This window comes from Gymnoscopelus microlampas, assembly GCF_963454915.1.
Source record: "Gymnoscopelus microlampas genome assembly, chromosome: 5".
In the NCBI taxonomy this organism is placed as follows: Eukaryota; Metazoa; Chordata; class Actinopteri; order Myctophiformes; family Myctophidae; genus Gymnoscopelus; species Gymnoscopelus microlampas.
Genome location: NC_139942.1, coordinates 17,009,991 through 17,035,272, shown reverse-complemented (window position 1 = coordinate 17,035,272; position 25,282 = coordinate 17,009,991). Strand labels below are relative to the sequence as shown.

At 42.8% G+C, this 25,282-nt stretch overlaps 1 protein-coding gene across 1 annotated transcript; it reads left to right on the top strand.

Moving 5' to 3' along the window:
* Positions 1-815: 815 nt before the first annotated feature.
* On the top strand, positions 816-25,084 carry LOC311044961 (neuropilin-1a-like; the record flags this gene model as incomplete). Its single annotated transcript, XM_084056770.1, has 13 exons — positions 816-869; positions 3,056-3,233; positions 5,155-5,336; positions 6,815-7,042; positions 7,794-7,964; positions 9,077-9,243; positions 10,342-10,497; positions 11,430-11,574; positions 12,567-12,742; positions 13,166-13,321; positions 14,992-15,136; positions 23,589-23,694; positions 25,045-25,084. Exons 2-13 carry the CDS (start codon positions 3,103-3,105, stop codon positions 25,082-25,084), a joined length of 1,803 nt encoding a protein of 600 aa, XP_083912896.1. The 5' UTR covers positions 816-869; positions 3,056-3,102.
* Positions 25,085-25,282: the final 198 nt, after the last annotated feature.

The window sequence follows — 25,282 nt, the reverse complement described above, 5'->3', positions numbered from 1 at the left end:
GAGAGAGAGAGAGAGAGAGAGAGAGAGAGAGAGAGAGAGAGAGAGAGAGAGAGAGAGAGAGAGAGAGAGAGAGAGAGAGAGAGAGAGAGAGAGAGAGAGAGAGAGAGAGAGAGAGAGAGAGAGAGAGAGAGAGAGAGAGAGAGAGAGAGAGAGAGAGAGAGAGAGAGAGAGAGAGAGAGAGAGAGAGAGAGAGAGGAGAGAACTGACTGACTGACTGACTGACTGACTGACTGACTGACACACTGATCAGAGAACTTAAAAATAAAGAAGGAATATTTCTAAATATTCAGACACTAGGGTTTTTTGTCTGGTTTTCACTGAACACCGGTTGACTGACCGACTGACTTGAATTCTCGTCTCACTTGGAAGTATATCTGTCCGTATTCGTGCGATTCTTTTCCTAACAGAAATAAAGGGCTCAAAGCGCACAACTCCGCGGCCACTTTAGGCGACTGGATTCCGTTTGATTTGCATTTATTTAATATTTCTGCTGCTGGATTATTGTCTTTTTTTACTTTTTTTTTTGTGGGATGTCAAGTTGTTCTGTGATCCGTGCGGGACTTGAACCAGCTGCTGAATGAGCGAAGGATAATAAAGAATTTCAATATATAAGGATGCGGGCGACCTGAAACAGCCCGCAGCAACATTCTCTCCTATACTTTTGACACGTTTTGCTGTTTCTTTTCTGATCGCGTTTATACGTTTCTGATCTAGTAACATTTCAAAAAGGATATTCCCCCCGTATCTATCTTTCATTATTTTAATTTCATAATATCTGGGCTGAAAAATACCCAAAAGGATGAGTGGATTATTGCTATTGTTCCTTTACGCCCAAGTCACCCTTGTCACTTTGTTGACTGAACAAACCGGTAGGTTGTTTGTAATGTTTAATGTTGTTTATTAATGAATTCAGATCTGACATAATGTTGTGCCATCATTGGGCTGATCGCCGCCGTTCAGCCCAATGATGGCACAAAATTATGATTTTGATTGATTGATTGAATACTTTATTGACAGTTTGCAAATAGTAGCCTATATAGTAGTAATTGCACAGTGGTGCAATTACACAAATTGTGCTGAAAGGATAACATAAAAAGTCCTGAGGGCTTGTTTCCATTGTGGTCCTGTGTCTGTGTTTTCAATTCATGATGATCACCTGTTATTGTCTCCGCCAGGCCGAAAGGCATGGCGAGAGAGTATGTTTTGCACCCTGTCCACCCGTCCGTCCTGTCTGTGTGTGTGTGTGTGTGTGTGTGTGTGGGTGTGTGTGTGTGTGTGTGTGTGTGTGTGTGTGTGTGTGTGTGAACAGCTAATCTCCGACACTGTTGGCTTGATGGCAGCGAAACTGTGCACACGCACTCCCTGGATGATTTTCACATGGGCCTGTTATAGCGCCACCAGGAGGCCGCTTTTTCCAAAACACATTTATTTTACAGTACTCCTACAGATTTTGTCCAAACAAAGCAAATCGGTACACAGTAACTCTATAGTCATTAAACAAAACCGGTATTTCAGATTTTTCGTATACCCTGCTTGGCTAAAAATGGCTTCCAAAGTTTGCAGGAGTGCTCCGTTTTGAACAAAATGCCTCAAATCATGATCACAGCATGCAATTTCCCTGAAATTTTGCACGCACATTCCCACTATGCCGAGGAAGAAATGCCACATTCACACTATGTTGAGGAACAAATGCCACCCTTTTAACATTGGCCTGTTGTAGCGCCACCAGCAGGTCAAATTTAGCAGAACACATTTTTAGAACAAAATGCCTCAAATCATGAATGCAGTGCTCCGAGGAGCATTTTTTCTAGTTCCCTCTTGATTTTCTGGGGTTTTAGCGCACATCGCTGTCAACGCTGGACGTATAATTATACGATATAGGCTACATATCAGATCAGTGCATAATAATATAATGTATGCACACAGAACAAATATTAGCCTATTATTTATGCAGAGGTTGATATATGTGCAACAGTCTATTTAAACAGATATCTTTTTTGTCTTTTGTGTGTTCTGTCATTGTCTCAGAGCTCAGCAGTGTCATGCATTCTGCTTTACGCACAGCATCAGTCAATGAAGGTTGATTGATTGATTGATTGATTGAATACTTACTTATTAACAGTTTGCAAAAAAAAGCACAGACGTTCAGTTCCTTACAAAAGGATGCTAAAATGATTAAACCCAAGAAAGCATTATGTATACTGTGAATTCAATTCATCGACCAATGTTAGGATATACACATTAAAATCCTCAGTGTTCATTTATCTCACAGTTACAAATGGACACCTTATTAACACTGGTCATTTTATGTGTAACTGAGCCTTAGTATACCTTCATTTTGAGGCTATACGCACAATGATAATTTACATCCCAAAAGAGTGGGCTTGGCCCCCAATCAATTAGGCTAATCAATTATTAAATCATGTGTAGGCTAATCAATCAATCAATCAACAGCATCTGGTTAGCGGACTTTCCATTCCATCAGCCGCTCGTCTTGTGTCTCTGAGTTAATTGATTCTCTCTATCACTCTACCAAATTGACCAGTGTCATTTGTGTATATCATCATCTTTGTCATGTAGTGGTTCTCAACCAGTGGTACGGGGACCACCAGTGGTCCTTGAGGGGGTTCCAGGTGGTCCCCAGCTAAATGATGGAAAGTTGGTAACCAAATGGACCCTTATGGATCTTTCGACTCTTGAGAGCGTAAAATGAAACCAAATGGACCCTTACCTACGGGTCCATTTGGTTTCATTTTACGCTTTCAAGAGTTAAATTATTGTTAAACATCTTCATTAGGTACTTAATTTACAAGACGCCTACACAATTAGAGAATGTAGGAGAATTGTTATTTCGATATCTCCATCAATACAGCATGGAATTGTGGACAAAATCCAACAACAACAACAAAACATTCTAAGTCTTGGGTCTGAGAGAGGCTAAATCTCATCAAACGGTGGTTCCGTGGCTCAAATGCCGAATAGATAATGGACCTTTGATATGAAAAGGATTGAAAACCCACTGTTTAATAATATAATGTGCTGTCTGTCTGTATAGCAGATAAATGCGGAGACCACATAGAGATCAACAGTACGGACTACCTGATGTCTCCCGGCTACCCGGGCGCCTACCCTCCCTCCCAGCAGTGTGTGTGGGTGATCACCGCCCCGGAGCCCGGCCAGAAGATCATCATCAACTTCAACCCGCACTTTGATCTGGAGGACCGCGAATGCAAGTGAGTGAGCTGAGCTGAGCGTGCGTGTTGTTGGTTCCCCGTGCGTGTGTGTGTGTGTGCTTGTTGCATTTTCAGGTCAAGGACCCAAAATTAATATGATTTTTTCCACAGACCCCCCCCCCCCCCCCCCCATCTGAAAATATTTAGTGCCAGGGAGACCCATACCAGATTTGTGTTTTTTTGTCAGATCTACAAGCTCAAAATAGCCGTAGCCAATAGTCGCTTCTTTGGGCTTGTTTTCATAGACCTGGTTGCTTATTTCTCTCGCAGAATCTGGCCACTGGCATGCACCTGTCGCCTCTCTCGACTAGCTCTGCTCTGCCTATGAGTTTGTTTCCCTCTTTCCTAAACAATCTCTCTCTCCCTCTCCCTCTCTCTCTCTCTCTCTCTCTCTCTCTCTCTCTCTCTCTCTCTCTCTCTCTCTCTCTCTCTCTCTACCTCCCTACCTCTCTACCTCTCTCTCTCGCTTCCCCTCTTCCTCTCTCTATAGCTCCATTTCTCTGGTGCTCTCTCTCTAGCCCTGTCTTTCTCCCTCTCTAGCTATGCCTCTGTTTCTCTCTCTGTTTCTCATCTCCCAGTCCCCTCGCTCTGTCGCTTTTCTCCACAGCACCCTCCCCTACATCTCTCTCTCTTCCCCATGCTCCCCCTGTCGCACGTACGTCCCCCTTTTTCTCCCTCTCTTTCTCCCTCTCTTCCAATTCTCAATCTCTCTCTCGTCTCCTCAATCCTACCCGGATACAGTGTGAAACTCTGACACCTATTGGTCATGGAGCTACATCAGTTTATGTTGTATGTTGAAGTCCAGGTCAGATATGAAATAAGGCCATGAGGACATTGGCAATTACTGTGAAGGAAATGGAATTTGATGTGTTTTGGGAATTTAGATGATGAGGTGTGGATTGTTGGTTGGACATATTGGATGGATGTGTTGTGGTTGGGGGAATTGGCTGATTGTATTGTATCGTTACAGTACATGTGCTGGCTAAGCTTTTAGATGAATTTGTGCAACAAATATGCTCACTGTGATGTGTGTACACTTACAAACGGGCACTGTTGTTTGTAAACTGTGCTCACTGTGCATCTGTCAGCTATTAAAAAGTGACTGCATATAATCATGTTTTTGGGTCATATCATGATCATATATACCTATTATGCAAGGAGTCGCAAGACAACACAAAATACAATTACACAAAATGCACATGCCATGCTCAACAAGTATATGGCTGCATATGGACATTGTCATACATAAGCCTACAGACGATGTAACAAGCATCCATTTTTTACACAAACACGTGTGTACACACACACACACACACACCGACACACTGACACGCACGCACGCACGCACGCACGCACAGAGGCTACTGGTGACTCCTCTACGCTACTGCATGAATCACACTCCTGACTCACTCTGACTCTTGTTCTCTCTGGCTTCCTCTGTCTGTCTTTTTCGCTTGCACGTTTCTTTCCACTCTTCCACTTGGCTCTCTTTATTGCCATTACTGCCCCTGCCTCTTTTCTTCTTTTACTTTTCTCTCTCTCTCTCTCTCTCTCTCTCTCTCTCTCTCTCTCTCTCTCTCTCTCTCTCTCTCTCTCTCTCTCTCTCTCTCTCTCTCTCTCTCTCTCTCCTTTTCTCACCTTTGTCAGTAAGACAATAAAAGCTCCAAATCAGGCCGGAAAACAGTTTAGACAGATGTCGGCTGATCAAGGCAGTGGTGTTTTGTATGGGGCATGTAGGTGTTATTCAGGATTGGGTTGAGGTTTCATCACACCAGGGTGACATCAGTAAGCAGACAAATAAAATAAAATATTATCCTACGTTCGCTCAAGCATCATCACTTGTCTATCAAACACCTATGTTTACACTGTACGTCACACCATGACTTCTCTCCATCTCCTCCTCCACCCTCTCCTCCTCCAGATACGACTATGTGGAGGTGTACAACGGGGGAGACGAGCGCTCCCCCATGCTGGGCAAGTTCTGTGGGAAGATCGCCCCATCGCCGATTATATCCATCGGCAACCAGCTGCTCATCAAGTTCGTGTCCGACTACGAGACTCACGGAGCGGGCTTCTCCGTTCGCTACGAGGTCTTCAAGGCAGGTCAGAGTTTATTTCTTCCTTTATTTTTGTTATATTATGTTTTGTCTCAAAACATTTGGGACCCAGGTACTGCTCTACCAGTTCTACGGGTCTATTGACTCACATGTCGAGTAAAATAAAAATACATCTAAGATTATCTATAGGAACCATTTAGTGGTACCATTCATGGATAGCAACATTTATGGTGGGTTTTGGGGACTGAAAGTGGTATAGAAACCAGGCTTATGCCAACGGCTGTAGATCAACATTTTCAGAGGGAATCCCTGATCTCAGAGGACATTTCCATTTCACATCCTTCTTTTTTAACCACTTAAACCCTATACTTTGTTGGCCAGGGTCCTCCAGGGGTCTTGTCGCCCTCATTTTCTCCCTCTACACCAAATCTCTTTGCGGAAAATAGCCGATCTAGAAGCTCACAATGTGTCACAAATTGTCACAATTCATGTGTTGCAACGCAATTCGCTATTTTCTCCAAATGTTAGCCGATTATAATATGATTATGCCCAGAATAAGGTACACTAGGGTTCATGTGGTTAATGCTGTGAAGTTTTTGCCTGCGAGATGTTGTTTTCTGCTGTCCAATCTCAGTGAGGGGAGTGGGGAGACAGAAGAGAAGGCTCAATTTTAGACTAGCAGGGATATGGGGCTTTTATCCACTACACCATTACTGGGCAAACACTATTCTCTTTAAAGGGACACTATCACAATTTTAACCATTACCTCTATATATGTGTTGTTCTATAGTAGTCATTAAAGTGAGCAGTCTTCTGTGTGTCTCAAAAAGGAACGGTTTTATTCCAAGAGGACAAATGCGGCGTATCCATAATCCATATTCACGAAAATGACCCCTGCTACAGAAATAGCCCTGGAAGGACAGTAAAGTGTCTGTTTGAGTATCTCTTGCAGAGTTGTTGTTTTTGTTGCCATTAGTAGTGTTTCAGACAGCAAGGTATGATCAAAATGACAAGTTTAATTTCATGTAATGACAGATGTCGGGCAATAGTCAAACGCACAAAATGAAAACAGATTATTTTTAGGGGACATTAGATATGTTTGGTCGCATTTTGCAAACATGTCAAATGACTCCAAAACACAACAAATTGATGTAAAAGTGTGTAATCCATCATAAGCTGTGACCAACTCTCAGTTTGTGCCTTGAATTGTGGACAAACAGACACAGCAACTGACTCACCAAATCACAGACTGACGAGAGGTTTATACTAGCGGTGTGGTCGCAGCTAAAAATGGTATCCTTCTTCTCTCATCAATTATAATAGCAATAACTTTATTTGTATAGCTTTAACAATTAAATCAAGTCATACAATCAGATTATTATTTTTAAAATGAAAGATCCAATAAAAATACAGTGCAATAAGACACAGACATTCACAGTTAAGCCTGTCAATAAACACTAAACTATTTGTATTATGTGTTATCCAGAACTCCAACATCTCGCTCTCTCTCTCAACAACCAACAGGTCCAGAATGTAACCGGAAATTCACAGCCTCCAGGGGGGTAATCCAGACGCCGGGCTTCCCCGAGAAGTACCGCAACAACCTGAACTGCACCTTCATGATCTTCGCCCCCAAAATGTTTGAGATCGTGGTGGAGTTCGACAGCTTCGACATGGAGCCCGACACCACGCCGCCGCCAGGGGCTCTGTGCCGCTATGACTGGCTGGAGATCTGGGACGGCTTCCCAGCAGGTGAGGACACGGGAGGGATTCTGGGGTAATGACTTAAAATAGATTTCTGTCTGAGTCAAAGCTTGGGAGTCAGGGGTTCAGTTTAAGTATTTATCCGTTTAGAATGGGAATTCTAATAGCTGTGTGAGGATGGTACTGGGACCTCCTACTGTAAGTATTGCTGTATTACTGCTACTACACTACTTCCATTTTACATGCTTGAGTTAGCCATGCACCTTAAGCCCTATGAACTTTGTTGTACCACAAATAGAAATAAATAGTTGATCTGCAAGCTCACAGACTTTACTGCCTTTCCAGCATACAGTATGGGCAGTGCAAGCTACTGAAATCATATAGGCTTACAGCCCCCCCCCCCCCCACTGTAACATTGTCTAGGTAGAATTAGCCTAGCCAAAAAAAGAAAAGAAAAGGTTGGCTGTTATATGCAATAAGAAAATAGAGCTGTATGGTATCTAGGCGGAATTTGGCATAGCATTATTCTACACCGGAGGGGGCAAAACTACATTCAGGAAATAAAAGGGAACAGGCAGCATGTTTGCTTGCTTATGGGCCAGGAAATTGACCTTTTGTTTCTCTCCCTTCCTCTCCACTCTCCCTTTTCTGTCACTCTCGCCTTACATTATCTCTCTCCCACTCCATCCCTATTTCACCCTTTTCTTCCCTTTCCTCCTCTGTCCCGTCCCTCTCTCCCTTCCTCCTCATGCACCCCCAATCTCCATCCTTCCGTGTCTTGCATCTTTCCCTCCTCCAGTGGGTCCTCACATCGGTAGGTACTGTGGACAGACGTCGCCGGGCCGCGTCGTCTCCTACACGGGCATCCTGTCCATGACCATCACCACGGACAGTGCCATCGCCAAGGAGGGCTTCTCCGCCAACTACACCGTCCGTGAAAGGAGCCTGCCCGTGGGACACTCCGACGAGGGTGAGTCCCCCCAGTGTGACCATGGATGTAGATACATATATACATTCAGATCAGAATAGGGTAGAATAGAATTTTGTCCACATGTGCCTTTACTGTGAATCGCAATGAACACAATACAATGGGGGCACGATGGCGCAGTCGGTAGCGCTGTCGCCTAGAAGGTCCTGGGTTCAATTCCCGCAGCGGACGCTGTGGGGGCGCTGGGGGCGTGTTCTCTCCTCCGCGTCATCAGTGCCCATACCCTACGTTGATAGAGATGCCGTGCTGCAGATTCTTTGTGGTGTGGCATAGTGACTGTGTTGTGTTGTCCTCTAAACTCAGTGTGAGGCATTGTGGCTGACACACTGTCTCCATATACTGCACACACACACACACACACACACACACACACACACACACACACACACACACACACACACACACACACACACACACACACACACACACACACACACACACGCAAACCACTTCCCTAATAAGAAAAACAGTTAGGCTAGTAATTGTAGGTCAAGGTGAAATAGGCAGAAAAATATATGGTGAACTTTGATCTCCATGGAGGCTTAACTGCGGTGGAGTGGATAGAGCAATGTCTCTGAGGAGAAGTCCACCGTAAAAGGATGACACGCAGAACTGCAGAAAGAGGAGATTTATGAACTTTGGGCCGTTGATGACAGGAAAAAGGAGCAGTTAAGATTTTCAAACAAGGTGTGGGGGGTGAGATGAACTCGATTCGGCTCAGTTGGCGGGCGTTAATATGAACTCATTCCCCCAGATAATTACTCTACAACCTTGTTATCCTTGCTCCTGTTAAGCTTAGTTTTGTTTAAGAGAAAAGCAGTTGTTGTTTCTGAATCATCCTCACTGTAGGGGCGGAAGGTCGTCGGTTCGACCTGTCGGCTCGGCCAGTGTACATGTTGTCCATGAGCAAGGCATTTACCTAACCCCTGGTAGCTCCTAATTAAACAAACTTTGGTATCCACCAGTCACTCGAAACCATGCAACAATTTCATTCCTGTTGTTTTTCGACATTCTTCTGATTAAGATTACTACTACATTAAGCAGTGAAATGGCTGTCATTTCTGTAGCTGATAAAGGTTTGTGTTTGTGGACAGACTTTGCCTGTATGGAGCCATTGGGGATGGAGTCAGGAGAGATCAGCTCGAAACAGATCAAAGCGTCGTCCCAGTACAACTCCATGTGGTCTCCAGAGCGCTCTCGCCTCAACTACCACGAACGTGGCTGGACCCCCTCAGATGACACCATCAGAGAGTGGATACAGGTAAAAACGCATCATATTAAAACCATAATATTAACCTTATATTTCCATGCGGTGCTGAGAAGCTAGACAATAAAATCCTCAGTACTGTTTTAGCTCAGAGTGTACAAATGTACTTTTAAATTGATTTACATCGACACTATGGATTTTACTGTGTACATTCCGGTATTGCTCTGCAAATAAATATTTTCTCATTTCATATTAACCACCAGGTGAAATCATTTGCCAATGGATCCCTTATAACTCGATATAAAAACAGATGTTTACTCGTCCTCCCAATTGGAGTTAGAATGTAGCGATGACATCACCGCTCACTTCCTGGTTTGATTATGCATGCACTTTGGGAAGCAGTTCACCGCAAAATCAAACCATCATGCATTATTGAAAGCTCAAACTGCTGTTTGCTAGATTTTTCAAAAGTTTAATTATGATGCACTGAATCTGACATTTGTCAGCCGGTTTCCAAGCCAGTAGGAGTATTTCAGAAGACTTCTTTATTTTGTTCCTGTATAACTCACAGTGATATAGTGACAGAAAGACTGTCTGGTAAATGGGATAATGTATCTTTCCAATGTACCGATCTGTTTCTTCCATATAGTTTCAGATAAATCCATGCCGTGCTTCATAGACCTCCATTCAGGAACAGTCACGCATGTTCAAATAAATGTTCTCACGTCACCCTTCCTGAAAAGCACCTAAAAGAATATGAACGGTGGACTGTGAGGTGATATAACCGCTTGCACGGAGTACATGTCAGCACGAGGCTAGGCTACAGGGTTCTTTCAGTGCATCTATCATTCCGATCGGTTTCTTCCAGCTGGAATTACTATTAAGATTGGGATCCTTAGTTCCGTTTTGCTTTAACTGAAACTACCAGGAAATGCACAAAATGTATTTCTCATAATGTAGATTGGGTTTGTATATCTATTAGTCAAATTACACACAACACAACATCTATAACTATTTAGATTTTCCAAGTCAATCCAGGGATTCCAACCAGTGACCTTTCTAGCGCCCGCCTCTCTAACCTCCCGGCCACTGCTTCTTAGAACCCGTGTGACCTCTTTCCTCTGACATTCCTGGTACTTCCTGTGTTTCCAGGTGGACCTGGGTTTCCTGCGGTTCGTGTCGGCCATCGGGACGCAGGGGGCCATCTCCACGGAGACCAAGAAGCACTACTTTGTCCGCTCCTACAAAGTGGACGTCAGCTCCAACGGAGAGGACTGGATCACCATCAAGGAAGGTTCCAAGCAGAAGGTAATAATATGTCACCTCCTCGCTATCTGTTCATGTGTTCTGAAATAAGCAAGCTGTGTCAAGCTATGCAAGCTACGACAAAAACACAAAAACACACTCGACTAGAAAGGTACGCTTGGTGGAGTGTGTATCGCCATATTTGAGCAAGTCTATGACCTATAACTCCATATTCAGGCAAGGTTTTAGGCCGATCTGACCGCCTGTCTACTTCCATTATAAAAATGTTACAGGTTAATATAATCTCCTCGCTTGCCCTCATCTCTGGCGAAGATTATAATCAGTGGGTAGACGAAAGAGCAAATTGTCACGGTCCGCTCCTCGGGCCATGGACTGTGACTTTATTATTTAGCCTTTGTCTGCCCTTATTATAAGGTCTTGGACTTATTAGGCCTTTGTCCTGTTGTTCTGTATTTAGTCTTGTGATTTTGTTACTCTGTTGTTGCCTTTTGCCCTGTTGTTCTGTACCTTTATATTGTAGTATTGTTTCCTGTTCTGCTTAGTTACTGTTACCTGTCTTGTGTCACCTCCCTGTTCATTACTAGTTGTTCTCCTGTGTCCTCTTAGTCCCCCAGCCTATCCCAGTGTTGATTGCCTGTTGAGTTCACCTGTGTCTTATTATTTCCCTGTCTATTTAAGTCCTGTGTTTATACTGCATCATTGCTTGTTCATTGTCTTATGTTGCGTAGTAAGTTCAGTTCCTTGTTTGTATTCCGACCTTTTGAGTTATTAAACCCTTTGAATTGACCTGTTCAGCCTCTGTCTCTCCTGCACTTGGGTCCTACAATCTGCCCTGACTCAGACCGTGACACAAATACGATTCCTTGGCCAAATGTTGGACGTAACGCGCTATCAGGTGGCCATGTTGCATTGCTGCTTCTTTATCTCATGGAACTGAATGACAGGAGTCGTTCTAACCATTCTGTTTTTCTCAGATCTTCAATGGGAACCACAACCCAACGGACGAGGCTCGGGCCGTCCTGCCCAAGCAGACTCTGGCCCGCTACGTTCGTATCAGACCCATGTCCTGGGAGCAAGGCATCTGCATGCGCTTTGAGATCTACGGCTGCAGGACCTCAGGTAGTGCAGACACATGCAATCGCAATGTAGCACACGCTGGTTCTCAAAGGGGTTTAAACACTTAATTCCTATTACATTTTTCGTCTGTTTAGAAATATCTACAAGATTACAACGTGTCGCAATGTGACATATTGTGAGCTTTTCTCATATTAATTTGTCAAATATTAATTTGTGGGTCCTTGACATGAAAATCTTTGTGAACCAAAGTGTTGATGCATAAGTAGTTGTAAAAGCTGATTACAGCGTAATTCACACTGTGTAGGAATTCACCTCTCTCTTAAACATCACATGTAGTTCTGGAGCTCTGTTTGTTAAACCGTGCATTGCTTTGAAAAAGAAATGCAAATCCCACTCCAGAGAGACAATTCTTTCCCTCTGGATTTATTAGATTTAGCCCCGTCTCTTGGATATTAGATTCAGCAATAAACGTGTGATAAACAGTGCCATTACTTGTGCTTGTTTTTGAGGAATCTGAACAAAAAGGCTCCTAAAACATCCATTCATCCTGCCATTCGCTACTTCTCCGCACGTCAAATGAGGTTATGTTTATTTATGGGGTGCTTGAAAGAAAACGTCTGTCACTGCGTGCTTGGACCCAACCAATCCAATTAATGTGCGTGTGCGTGTGCGTGTGCGTGCGCGTGCGCGTGCGTGTGCGTGTGCGTGTGCGTGTGTGTGTGTGTACGTTGTTGTCATTTAGTGTAATTTATTGTCGTTTAGTATTCACCCTAATCTCTTGAATTTCTCAAACGGTTTGCAGAGGCAAAACAAATACAGATGTTCAGTGTCTTGCTCAAGGGAACATCAACAGGACACATGTGGCTGTTGCAGGGATTGAACTTGTCACCCTTTCAGTTACAGGACACCGTTGCTAATGTATTTTCCACCCTGCCCCCCCTCCATCTTACCTTTCCTTCTCTCTCTCTCTCTCATACTTTCCTGTCTCTCTCCCTTCCTCACTCCCTCCTCCCATCTCTCTCTCTCTCTAACAGACTATCCATGTTCGGGGATGTTGGGTATGGTGTCAGGTCAGGTCTCAGATGCCCAGATCAATGCCTCATCCCACGCAGACCGAGGCTGGGTGGCTAAAAATGCTCGTCTGCTGACCGGGCGGTCGGGATGGACCCAGCAACAAACCAAACAACCCTTCAGGAACGAGTGGCTTCAGGTACGCTCATGGTTTCCGGCTGGGAATAAGAGATAGACGGTTTAGTTTTTTTGTTTGTTGCATTTTGTTGAGAACAAAATGATAAATACATAACTGTCAGGAAGCAGCTTTCATTCACAATGGTTCAGTGTCCATTCCAGGTTGTTTGCGGTGCTGTTGCAATGTACAGCCAAGACTCGTTTCATCTGCTTTGACTATCTGGTGGACTGGGATGCTTTGTTGGAGTTTTCCCCAATAAAACAATCTGTTCCCTGTATACTTTTCTCTTTGTTTGCTCATTGACCCCTTTTTCTGTTCACTGAGAATATTTATATTCCAAGTGGATGGGTGGGTGAGTGAGTGAGTGGTCAGTTAATCAATTAATCAATCAATCAATCAATCAACTAACCAACTAACCAACCTCTCTCCTGCTCTCCCCTGTAGGTGGACCTGGGGTTGGACAAGCTGGTGAGCGGCGTGGTGATCCAGGGAGGGAAGCGCCGTGACAGGAATGTCTTCATGAGGAGGTTCAAGGTTGGCCACAGTCTGGACGGAGACAAGTGGACCATGGTGAAGGAGGACAACACCACCGAGCCTAAGGTGGGCTGCAGTTATTGTTTTGAAGGTTATCTTTAAACGATCAGTTGACAGGAACGACGGTTTAGAGACATGTGACTCACAACATCCACATGGTTTTACATCCAGTTTACATCCACATGGTTTTACAATATGGTCCTTTACCAACAAAGGAATACATGGGCCGTCCACAGCCAGACTGATAACTAAGTGGATAACTATAATGATATGATGCGAGCATCCACACTGATGAAAGACAAAGTTCTGTAAACATGTTGAATGTGAGTGATTTTATGAACGAGATGCCCTTAACCGGCTGTCAGTGTTACTGTTCATCAAATCTCTCTTAAAGTGATCCCAATGATATATTTAGTGTTGTTGTCATTAAAGTTGTGGTGTGGACTCTGCCACCCACTTGAGTTAGAACAATCTTTAAAACAACAAACTGCTCAAAAAAAGTTTGGAAACTTAACTTTGGTCAATTATATCTCCCCTTTAATAATACCAATTGGTATTGTGTTTTATATGATTTGTGTTGTTGATTAGTCACCTTTACAACGAGGTACAGCTTGTAAGGATCAGGCATTCGTGGAATGAGCAACACAGCTAAACGTATGGGTAGCGCCTCCAAATAATTTGCCAAAATCACCCAATATGCTTCTGTTGGTAATCGCTCTTGTTTTGAGCAATCTGCCAGCACACACCTGCTGAGACGTGTGTGCCAGTAGTCAGGTGAGTGACTGGTGAGTGTCTGGTGTCTGGTCGCCGGGCTCAGAGTGTGTCCATAACCAGTTTCATCTGGGCTACTGCTTCTATCTGTGAACTATGAAAGGCTGCGCCCTGGTTTGGATTTCCGGACCTTCATCTGGGTTTCCTCTGTTTCATTTTGTTTTGCTCTCTTATCAAATGGACTTCTGTATCACTGGAAACAGATCTTGACATTACATTTTGTATTAATTTGTTGCACATTCTTGTTTTATTCTACTCTGGTCGCAGATGGTCTGGGTTTTGTTTGAGTGTCAAAAGATGATATTATGAAAATGTGTTTGAAATGCATGGTTGTCACCTTTTCTGTGACTGTGACTTCTTTTTGAATGTCCACATGTGGCAAAATCCCACCATGCATTATACACTTAACCCCGAGCATCATTTGTACTTTCTATTGAGCTCTGATTGGACTTAAAGCTGTATTTTGTGAGTCCTGTGATGGTGTAAGCAAGGGTTTAGGGTTGAATCCCGTTGTATCTGCACCCACCCGTCAAGATCAGTGGCAAGTTCAATGTGTTAATTCAACCTTGAAAGTACAAAAACGGACCGATCTGAACACTTTCGAAGTTAAATTGACACACTGGACTTTGCTGTGTGCTATAGCCTTATGCTTGAATCCCACCAGAGCATTCTCCACTGTGTTTCAAAAACATTTTCTTCCGCTCTGAGAAGAAAGAGAAACGACTGCAGTTATTAAATAGAGGCTGTGTCTTGTACTGAGCCTCTTCTTCTTCATTCTTCTTCATCTAGAACCAGTTCAAACACCAGTTATTCCATTGTGAGACACCATGTAATACAATTAGCTCTCCGGTGGAAGTCTCTAATAGGCTAATTAGGAGTCTGATAGACTCATAGAAAAATAGAATAAGTCAGAGACAACACAGTTAAACCCTGACCTGTCTCCCTCTGTCTCTTGTCTTTCTCAGATCTTCATAGGGAACCAGAATCACGACACTCCAGAGTTGAGGTCCCTGGGCTTGCTGCTAACTCGTTTCGTCAGGATCTACCCAGAGAGGGCCACCAACGAGGGTCTGGGTCTGAGGCTGGAGCTGCTGGGGTGTGAAGTGGAGGGTGAGTGGCCCTTGTCACCTCTCGCTGTAACGTTTCACCTACTTTAGATTCATCTTGATGAACCACCCAAGCGTCCTTATTCTGGGGGGCTAACGTTCAGCAAAATTAGCCAATCTACAAGTCCACAACGTGTCGCAACGAGACAGTCATTAGCAGGGGTGCACATAACTTTTTAGGTCTGGTACGCAGAAGAGCACCTGGACATGTGACTTGGTGCGCATGGCGCCCGTCCCGTTTTGTCACCGGGGGGGGGGGGGGGGGGGGGTTCAGCCCGGACAGTTTTGTCAACGGGGGGGGGGGGGGGGGGGTTCAGCACGGTGCCCACCGGACAGTTTTGTCAACCGGGGGGGGGGGGCGAGAAAAAAAGGACGCTCTGCTTCTAAATTCCGCCGATTTTCGCCGTTTTTTTTTTCTCATGCTGTTAGATAAAGCCCCCAAGGTTGGTGCCCTGTGCTGCTGCGCTGATTTTATCCGCCAGATTGGGACGTTCGCGGCATATTTTGCACCATTACGGTGCGTTCATCATCGGTGACGAGTGCCTCTAACAGCCGCTGCTGGCTGCGTGCACGCAACGAGGCAATGCGAGGCGATGCGAGGCGACGCGAGTCATATCTCTACCCCTGTGCCTAATGGCTGTACATGGGGCCGACGGGTGCTTTAGAGTGATTGAGTGAGTGTGGCTTCAGGAAGTAAATTCCTAGCCTCGATCTCTAGGCTTTTATTTTTTAGTTTTGCTAAAAAATAAAAGCTTGGAAATTCCTGTCCCAGCTGTTGGTGCGCAAAAGCGCCTCGCGTCGCCTGATGTGGTGCGCATTTTTTATTTTGGGTGCGCATGCGCACCTGCGCACCAGTTATGTGCACCCCTGGTCATTAGCCTGGACGTAAGGCCAAGGTCCCTGAAAATGTGTAGCCTGGTTCCAGACAAATCTGCTATTGCAAAAGAAAAATTGCCCTTGGCAAATTAGGTCCCTCCAAAGTTGTGAGGGACCAATAAGGGCCCAGTATGCAACTATGGGGCAGGTTTATCACCAGAGGCATTTTTTTAATTTGCCCCTCGGAACTGTTAAGGAAGCTCAAAGAATGTCACTCACTGCCAACAATGGTGCTACCAGCTTATATGCGTGTATATGACTTGAGTCCCTAACCAGGATTACCTGGGGGGAAAAAGAAGCTTAAATCCAGAGAAAACACTCAGTCACAGTAACAATGGACTAATCTAGAAACAATTCAGAACCTAAGCTGATAAACTAAAATAAACCTATTTTGGACAAGCCCCCAGTAATATTGAGGGCTTGACATATCGGGGCCCTTTTGACATATTATGTAATAGGGTGTGTGTGTGTGTGTGTGTGTGTGTGTGTGTGTGTGTGTGTGTGTGTGTGTGTGTGTGTGTGTGTGTGTGTGTGTGTGTGTGTGTGTGTGTGTGTGTGTGTGTGTGTGTGTGTGTGTGTGTGTGTGTGTGTGTGTGTGTGTGTGTGTGTGTGTGTGTGTGTGTGTGTGTGTGTGTGTGTGTGTGCGTGCGTGCGTGCGTGCGTGCGTGCGTGCGTGGTATGGATATCTGGTTGACCTGTAAGGACAGTGATAAAGATCAGCTAAAACACAGCACTTTAGAGGACAGGAGAGGGAGGGGAGCTATGGGGGGAGGGGGAGGAGGGGAGAGAATGGCAAGAAGAGAGGAGAAAATGTGTGGCACATGCTCCAACTTCTCTTATCTGTTCCAGATCAATATTGTGTGCACACACAGTGTGCCAAAGTTCAGTATAAAACAGATCTTAAAGCATTTTAACGTCTACTCTGACTTCTGTGGTCACACCAGACAGTTTTTAAGCTGCTTGTTTTAGTATTTAGATATTTGATATTCATTTTATCAGACACGCCCGCTTCCTATATAGCCCGTTGTAACCTCAAACTCCATTTAAACCATTAGATTCATTGAAAATACACATCCTTGGTTTTGGTGACTAATATTGTCCTTATTGTAAGGAGGGCGTGTTTTTTCCAATTATTTTTTCCCCTCTTAATTCTTTTTCTTTCTTTTTTTTTCAAAACATAAAGTATAGAAAAAAGTAATTGAATTGAATCACACATTATAAAGACAATATCAGTCACCAGAACCAGGGACGTGTTTTATTATGAATCTAAAATGGTGAAAATGGAGTTTCAATGGGTTATATAGGAAGGGGGTGTGTCTGAAAATGAATATCAAATGTCTAAATACTGAAACAAGCAACTTAAAAGCCAGAAAAGCCAGAGTAGACGTTAACCCTAGAACAAACGTTGAATATTATCACATACTATATGTCTGGTATATTTTACCCAATATAATATATTGCATAAAAAATACTTCTCATCAAAATATATTAAAGTATAACAATACCTGGCAAATTGAGGTACTATACATGACTGACAACTGTGGGAGAGCCCACCCGATTTATTTTACTCTCTATCACTGTTGTCGGGTGAAAATCACCCAATCATCCAAAAATCACCAATCACCCAAAAAACAGGGATGGGGCAGCCGGTAAACAAGCCTACAGAACCTTCGATGATGTCACTGAGCAGCCTGAAGGTACCCAAGGACCCACCCACCTCAGACATCAGCAACACAATGAAAATCACCCAACTTTAGTGTTCTAGGGTTAAAGTGACCCAAACATGTTTGAAAGCGAAATATCGCTTTAAGTGTTTTCATGAATAGCCAAATAAAATAAGGTTAGACTAAGTGTTTTAGAGGTCATTGGTGGTGCACGTACTACATTTTACAGATCCAGACAAGTTAATCATTGTCCAGCTGTCCACAGAGCTCACAGACATGCAATGAAGTAAACACTGCAGGGTTTACTGGAAGCTTGGCTGGCAATGGCTTATGTGTTAAAAACATGTTTATATATAGCTGTGATCCCTGGTTCCCTGGTTCACTTCAGGACCTGTGTTGCTCCCCCACTGGCCTCTAGGATCATACAAAATACACACAAGAGAATGTAAATGAATATGCTTCTATGGGGAGGTACCTACTGTATATTCTGCAACCCTTTGCATGAGTACACATGATGTGTATTCAATACAAGCGCAATATTTTATATATTTACGCATACAGGTGAAATTCTGTGTACACTTTCAACATGTCAAATAATTCATATTTATTTATATATTACATTTACATATTGCCTACATCAGCCTTGTACACTGTACACAGCATACTGTACTGTATATATTCTATCTTTCGGCATATCTTTATGTTTGGAGAAAATATTAGCAAATGATTTGCTAATGTTTCTTAATAGTTTTAAGATTCAAGAGAATTATTTGTCACTTGTCATTTGTCAACTCTGAGTGTGACAAATTATATTTAAAAAAACAGTTGCCAACGTGCAACACCACCTCCCCGCGACCCCACTTTGGGTCGCGACCAATTGTTTGAGAACCGCTGGTATATGGCATATAACAATACAACATTTATGTCATTTTACCTTTATGTCCAAAACTGTTACTTTTAAGAGAAATGGGAAAGAAAAAAAACAATATTCCAATGAATCCCAATTTAGTTAGTTACTCTTGTTAATACTATAGGTTAATTGGTTAATAGTTATTTAAAAAAACCCATAGACTTAAACACTTTCAACCTGGCACAAGTAGCATCAATAGCTCTAATAAATAAATGAAACCAATTTACTTTTCAAAGAAATACGAATACAAGTTCACTTTGACAATGATTAACTTGTACTGATCAGAAGCAGGCCCAAATATTGACGGTCACTTCTGTGAAGCACCTTGTACTCTGCTGTTGGACTGAGATAGCACCTAACAAAATGTACTTTAGATGTCTTCATTTTGTTCTGCTGGGCTTCTTTCTAATTTAGAGGTCATTGGTTAAGTAAATCATTGTCCAGTTGTCCAGTTGTCCACAGAGCTCACAGACATGCAATGAAGTAAACACTGCAGGGTTTACTGGAAGCTTGGCTGGCAATTTTGTTAGTTGACTAAATAATACAATGAATAAAAACATTACAATTATTATTCTGTTTCAGGGCAAAGGGAGAAAAGAGGCTGTCCTGCACCCGGACTGGAGGGTGGGTTTTTTTCTCCAGAGAAAGAGAACTATACTCATGGAGCAACAATCAATTACAGGTGTGACCAGGGACGTAAACCAAACACAGAGGGGTGGTGGGCAACAAGCACATGTCAAAATGGCAACTGGACACAGACACCACAATGTATAGGTAAGTGTGAGCCATAATATGCTGTCACGCAAAACATAATTAAAGTGTGTGTGTGTGTGTGTGTGTGTGTGTGTGTGTGTGTGTGTGTGTGTGTGTGTGTGTGTGTGTGTGTGTGTGTGTGTGTGTGTGTGTGTGTGTGTGTGTGTGTGTGTGTGTGTGGGGGGGGGGCATATAGCAGACGCTCTTATCCAGAGTGACTTACAATAAGCAAGGTAAACTTGCAGAGAGAGACAGTGTTGTGCCACAGTAAACTAGGATCACCAGTAAACCAAGAATCTAGCTTAATCTTAAACAATATACTATCAAAATAGTAATCAGTACACTGAAACTAGGATACCAGATAAACAATGAACTTAGCACCTTTCTAAATAATGTTATAATAACATTTTAACCGTGTGGTCAAATAACAAGCCAAAGTAGCAAAAACATGAGAACAAATGACCAGGCTAGGTCTGCATGGTCGTCAAAACCGGGTCAAGTGCTACGGGCTAAGGTGGAGTTTTAAGAGTTCAGTCTTCAGATTACGGCAGAAAATTGGGAGTGAATCTGCAGTTCTAACTGCAAGGGGGCATGAGAATATACTTTAATACAGTATAATAATAAAAAACTTGAGCTATCCAGCTGAACCAAGACAACTCCCATCCCACCCATGAGTCTCTCCCATGTTACACTGAATTCACACCAGCAGTGGTATTCTGCTTCACCATTATGAGACTAGCGAGATTCCATGCATTGCATGGTAAGGAGCGACCACTACCTTCAACGCTGCACCAGCTAAAAGTGTTGCGGCAAAGTTGAGAAAAGTTCAACTTTTCTGTTGCCACTGTGCAGAACACCAGCAACCAACCAGAAGCATGCTGTTGTCTGAAAAGAGTGTGCACTAGGCATACTTACCATGTTGATGTGAGACATTTTATACACACCCATTTAGCAGAAAAACGCTTTGAGGAAAATCACTGCTGGTGGTGGGAATTAGGCATTACTCCTGCAGGGTCACTACAATGCAGTATACGTGTATATAATTAAATAAAAAACTATATATTACATGGTAGCAGTGAATATATTCACACAGTGGCTATTTCACTTACATACATCATAACAGTGGGGAAAACCCACCCTGTGGCTGCCGTGTGAAAATGGTGAATGAAATGTAAAGTTGCGAATGCTTTCTCTTCAGATGAAAACGATTGCCTTGGCCCAGAGATCCCTAATGCAGAATACACACCTCCTCGCAGGTCATTTAAGGATGGTGAAACCATTAGGATTAATTGTGATGAAGGGTATGACATCAGTGATGACATTGCCACTGCTACATGTGGACAAGGAAACTGGACATCACTTCCTATCTGTTACAGTAAGCCTGTGAGATGTTTGAACAGGAAGTTGTTAATCAAAGTGATTGCTTAATGTTGTTTTTAAAATCTAAATCCCTGTGAAGTGTTTCTAACTTTCCAATTCAAATGACTCTGTGTCCATCTTTTTTGTTCTCCTCTCATGTAATTAATATATCCGTTTACAGGGGGCGTATTTGCATGTACACAGCCTACTGAAATACCCCATGCAGTAATCATGCATGAATACCAGACAACATTTCCTGACGAGAAGAACGTATCATATGAATGTAGAAAAGGATATTCTGTTGCACAAGGCAAAAGCAAATCCATTATGTGCGCTCTTGGTTCATGGGACTGGGATTTGGCTGCACCATGTAACAGTAAGTGCACATTTTCTGAACATGAATTAATAATTCTTTAAAATGGTTTATGATTAGAAACAAAACCAAACACGGCTAGGTGAAACCTAAATGGCAGGCTGGTAGATAAATAGAAATAGTGTTAACTGTTTAATAGTGCTTAGAAAAGTCGTCAAAAACAGCTTTATGTTGAATGGTTCTTGTGAAAAATATACGGGTGATTAATGGCCAATGCTGTAACTTCATCAGTTTTGTCATTCAGTCAGTGAGTCAGTCTTGTCCAAGTCTATCTATTGGGCTGGCTGTTCTGGTCCAGCCAACAAGGTAACCCAGAGATGGCATAGTTGAGCCGTGGCACCCTCTGGTGGACAAATGTGCAGACAAAATGACAAACAGACAGACAGTCGTTATAGTGTAATAGTTTCACACTCTTTGCCTCACGGTAGCACAATTAATAATCAATTGTTCAAAATAGTTCCAAAATCATTGACTCCACATTATAGACCCTGAAAGGAAAGAAAGTAATCTTCTCTTTAATTTAAAAAATGGATCTAGAGAAAAATACCATGTTTACAGTAAATGCATAGTAAAACCTTGAGTGTTAATGTAACTCTGAAAGCATATTGCTATGCTTTATATTGATCATCTGAAACATCAGGGCTATGACATCATTGCCCTGCACTTTTCATTTCTTCCACTGCACTGCAACTTTATTGTGGTATTTTATCTTTCGTTTAATTTGAATAAACATACAGCTGCTTTACTTCTGCTGCTATGTCAATATTTTATTTCTTCATACAGCTGCTTCTACTTTAATACTTCATACAAGTGTTGTTGCTATACTTCAATGTGCTGATGCTTCTTGCAGGAGATAATGCGCCTGGTGACTTAACCCCAACTGGGACTGGACATGCACTTGTAACAAGTAATACGTTTACGTCTCCTTTTACAGCTTAGTTCCAAGAACCTATCTCCTCTGTTCTCCAGTCCCATGTGTGAAAAATGAAAATGCATTTAAAGAGTTTGTAAACAGGGAATACCCCGTTTAGGGCACGTAGAAAGACCTCCGTTTCTTATTTAGGGTGGCCTGTGGCAAACTCGATAAATGAATGTTCGGACAGGGTACAGGGTACAGAGCAGAGAAGATACAGTCGCTTGGAAGCACTGTTATGGACATCAACGTCATTTTCGTTGGCTGGGAGCCAAACTACAGCCGTGGAATACAATGGAATCTATGAGAGCCAGGTGGGCCAGCTTAGAAGAAACACTATTTCTGAACGACTGCCACATTTGTGAAATATTCGGCCCAGGAAAATAAAAGAAGACATATCACACGTTGTTTTCTGCTGTGCTTCTCGATGTGTACTTTTATATAAGTTAATTGAGCGATCTATAAAGAGCAAAAAGTCAGTTTCTGAACGTGCCAAAGTATCGCAAGACTGTCCATCATTGATCGCCTGACAACCAAATCTCGCGATACCGACGAGCCAGAAACGATACATGCCGCTGTTTAGATGCCTCAATGAACTTATACAGTGTGCACATCGAAAAACTATTGATTGGAAAACAATCTGTGACATGTCTTCTTTTATATTCCTGAACCGATTTACTGACGGACGTTCAGAAATAGTGTTTGTTCACAAGCTGGTCCAGCCGGCTGCCATTGACTCCAATGTATTTCACAGAACTTCCGGTTCCAGTCTTGGCTCCAATGGCGTCTACCCAGGCCGTAGGCCAACTGTACCTCCTTCATTATAGCCTTGATTCATCTCAGGAAGCCATGCTACGGAGGCTTCAAACGGTCAAAAAACGCAAATTAACACCCTAGGTGGGGTTGGTGAAAGGGCCTTTCTGTGTGGAGTTTGCATGTTCTCCCCGTGTCTCCTAGGGTAGGTACCCTCACAAAAAACATGCAGTAATCCTGGTCACTATACTGCCTCCCCCTGGCCAGCCGGGGCGCCTGATGGAGGGGAAGGGAACTGGTTGGAATAACGTGTTCCTTCCACGCGCTACGTCCAACCAGGGAAACTCTCCCCTGTCAGATGACAAGAAGGTCAGTTGGCTCTCATGCATTGAAGGAGGCACGAGCTCGGCCCTGGCCTCCCTAGGTTGGCAGAGAGAAGGTAGTGCCCAGGATTACACGCTTAGGCATTGGCACCATTGTGAAAAAATAGGGGTTACAAAAATCGTGGGATAAAAATTTTAAGTAAAAAAAACAAACCGCAAATTACTGATGTTTTTCTTTTCCTTTTTTTTCTTAATCATGTGGTGCCCTCATGAATGTGAAAGTTTATTTTACAGTTTACAATAAACTATTGTAGTTTATTGTATTGCCAGAGTGATCTAATTTCTATTCAAGTGTTTTGAACTATTTTAAGGCACATATTGACGGTCACGTCTTTGAGGCACTTTGTACTCTGCTGTTGGACTGATTTATTTTGTTCTTCTGGGTTTCTTTCTTGAGGCATTAAATAGCCTATTCAAATTCAATAAAACCCTTTTAATATCCAAACTTATTGTTTTCTTGATACCTTTTCAGATTCAGGGCAAAGGGAGGAAACGGACTGTCCTGCACCCGAACTGGAGGGTGGGTTTTTTGCACCAGAGAAAGAGAATTATCCTCATGGAACGACAATTAATTACAGGTGTGACCAGGGACGTAAACCAAACGTAGAGGGGTGGTGGGCAACAAGCACATGTCAAAATGGCAGCTGGACACAGACACCACAATGTATAGGTAAGTGTGCCATAATATGCTGTAATTCAATTATTTATAGATTCATATTATATACCTACTTTAGTATGATCTGTATTTGTTGAAATGAATGCTTTATAATTCAATACAAATTAGGTCACATGGTAGCAGTGACCATATTCACATGGAAGTACATCATAATCAGGGGGTGGGCATAACCCACCCTGTGGCTGCTGCGTATAATGTTACAGTAATGTGGAAAATGTGTTAGATCGAGAAAGGAGTGTTCGTTTTTCGAGCGTTCGTTTGTTTGGCCGGGCCTGACTGATTTTCCACACACGTAAGATAAATATATGGTCAATGAAATGCAAAATTGCAAATGCTTTTTCTTCTCAGATGAAAACGATTGCCTTGGCCCAGAGATCCCCCATGCACAATACACATCTCCTCCATATAAGAATGGGAAAGAAATTAGGATTAAGTGTGATGACGGTTATAAAATCAGTGGTAATTTTACTACTACATGTAGAGATGGAAACTGGACATCACCTCCAATCTGTGAAAGTAAGCCTGAGATGTTTGAACAGGAAGTTAATTTGCTGTTAAAGTCCCTCTACTCGCAACAAAGTGTTTCTAACTTTACTATAATGAGTAATTTAACTGTTTACAGGGGACATAAATGCATGTACACAGCCTGCTGAAATACCCCATGCAGTAATCATTGATGAATACCAGACCATATTTCCTGATGAGAAGAACGTATCATATGAATGTGAAAAAGGATATTCTGTTGCACAAGGCAAAAACAAATCCATTGTGTGCTCATATGGTCAATGGTCTGGGGCTGAATCATGTGTCAGTAAGTGAACATTTTCTGAATATATTTAACAAGTTATTGGAATTGAAAATCAATGGACAAAGCACAAAAAAAGACTAGGTGAAACGTAGCACATGGCTGGACCAAGTATGGGAATAAGGCAATATTCAAAATGTTGTGGGAAAGTTAAGTTGGGAGTGTCTATAATGTGAATTTCTGGATGTGGCATGTTCATTTGTGTACTGAAGGAACGTCACATGACAACTGGGTGAAAGGAGTAGTTCACCCAAAACTACCCCATGAAACCTTGAATTCATGGAGATTTTTAGTTTTTTGTCGCATTCCTGAGCCAATAATGTGATGACCAGGTGGCTGGTCAGTAGGAGACTCGATTGAGTCTTCTACTGAAGACTTGTACCGCTAGAATAGACGCAGTTGTGGCTGTATTTCATTTGACTTTCATGTGTGTCCACCTTCTTGCAGGAGATTCTGCGCCTGTTGCCTTAACCCCAACTGGGACTGAACCTGCACTTGTACCAAGTAATTAATACGTTTACGTCTCCTTTTACAGCTTACTTCCAACCGATCTACCTGCTCTGCTCTCCAGTCCCATGTGCATTTATTGAGTAAAAGCCGCTCTGTATAATAAACATAGTGTAGGTGGGACTTAAGGAATAATTGACCTCTCATGAGGAAAATGTGTACATTTTAGAAAGCATGT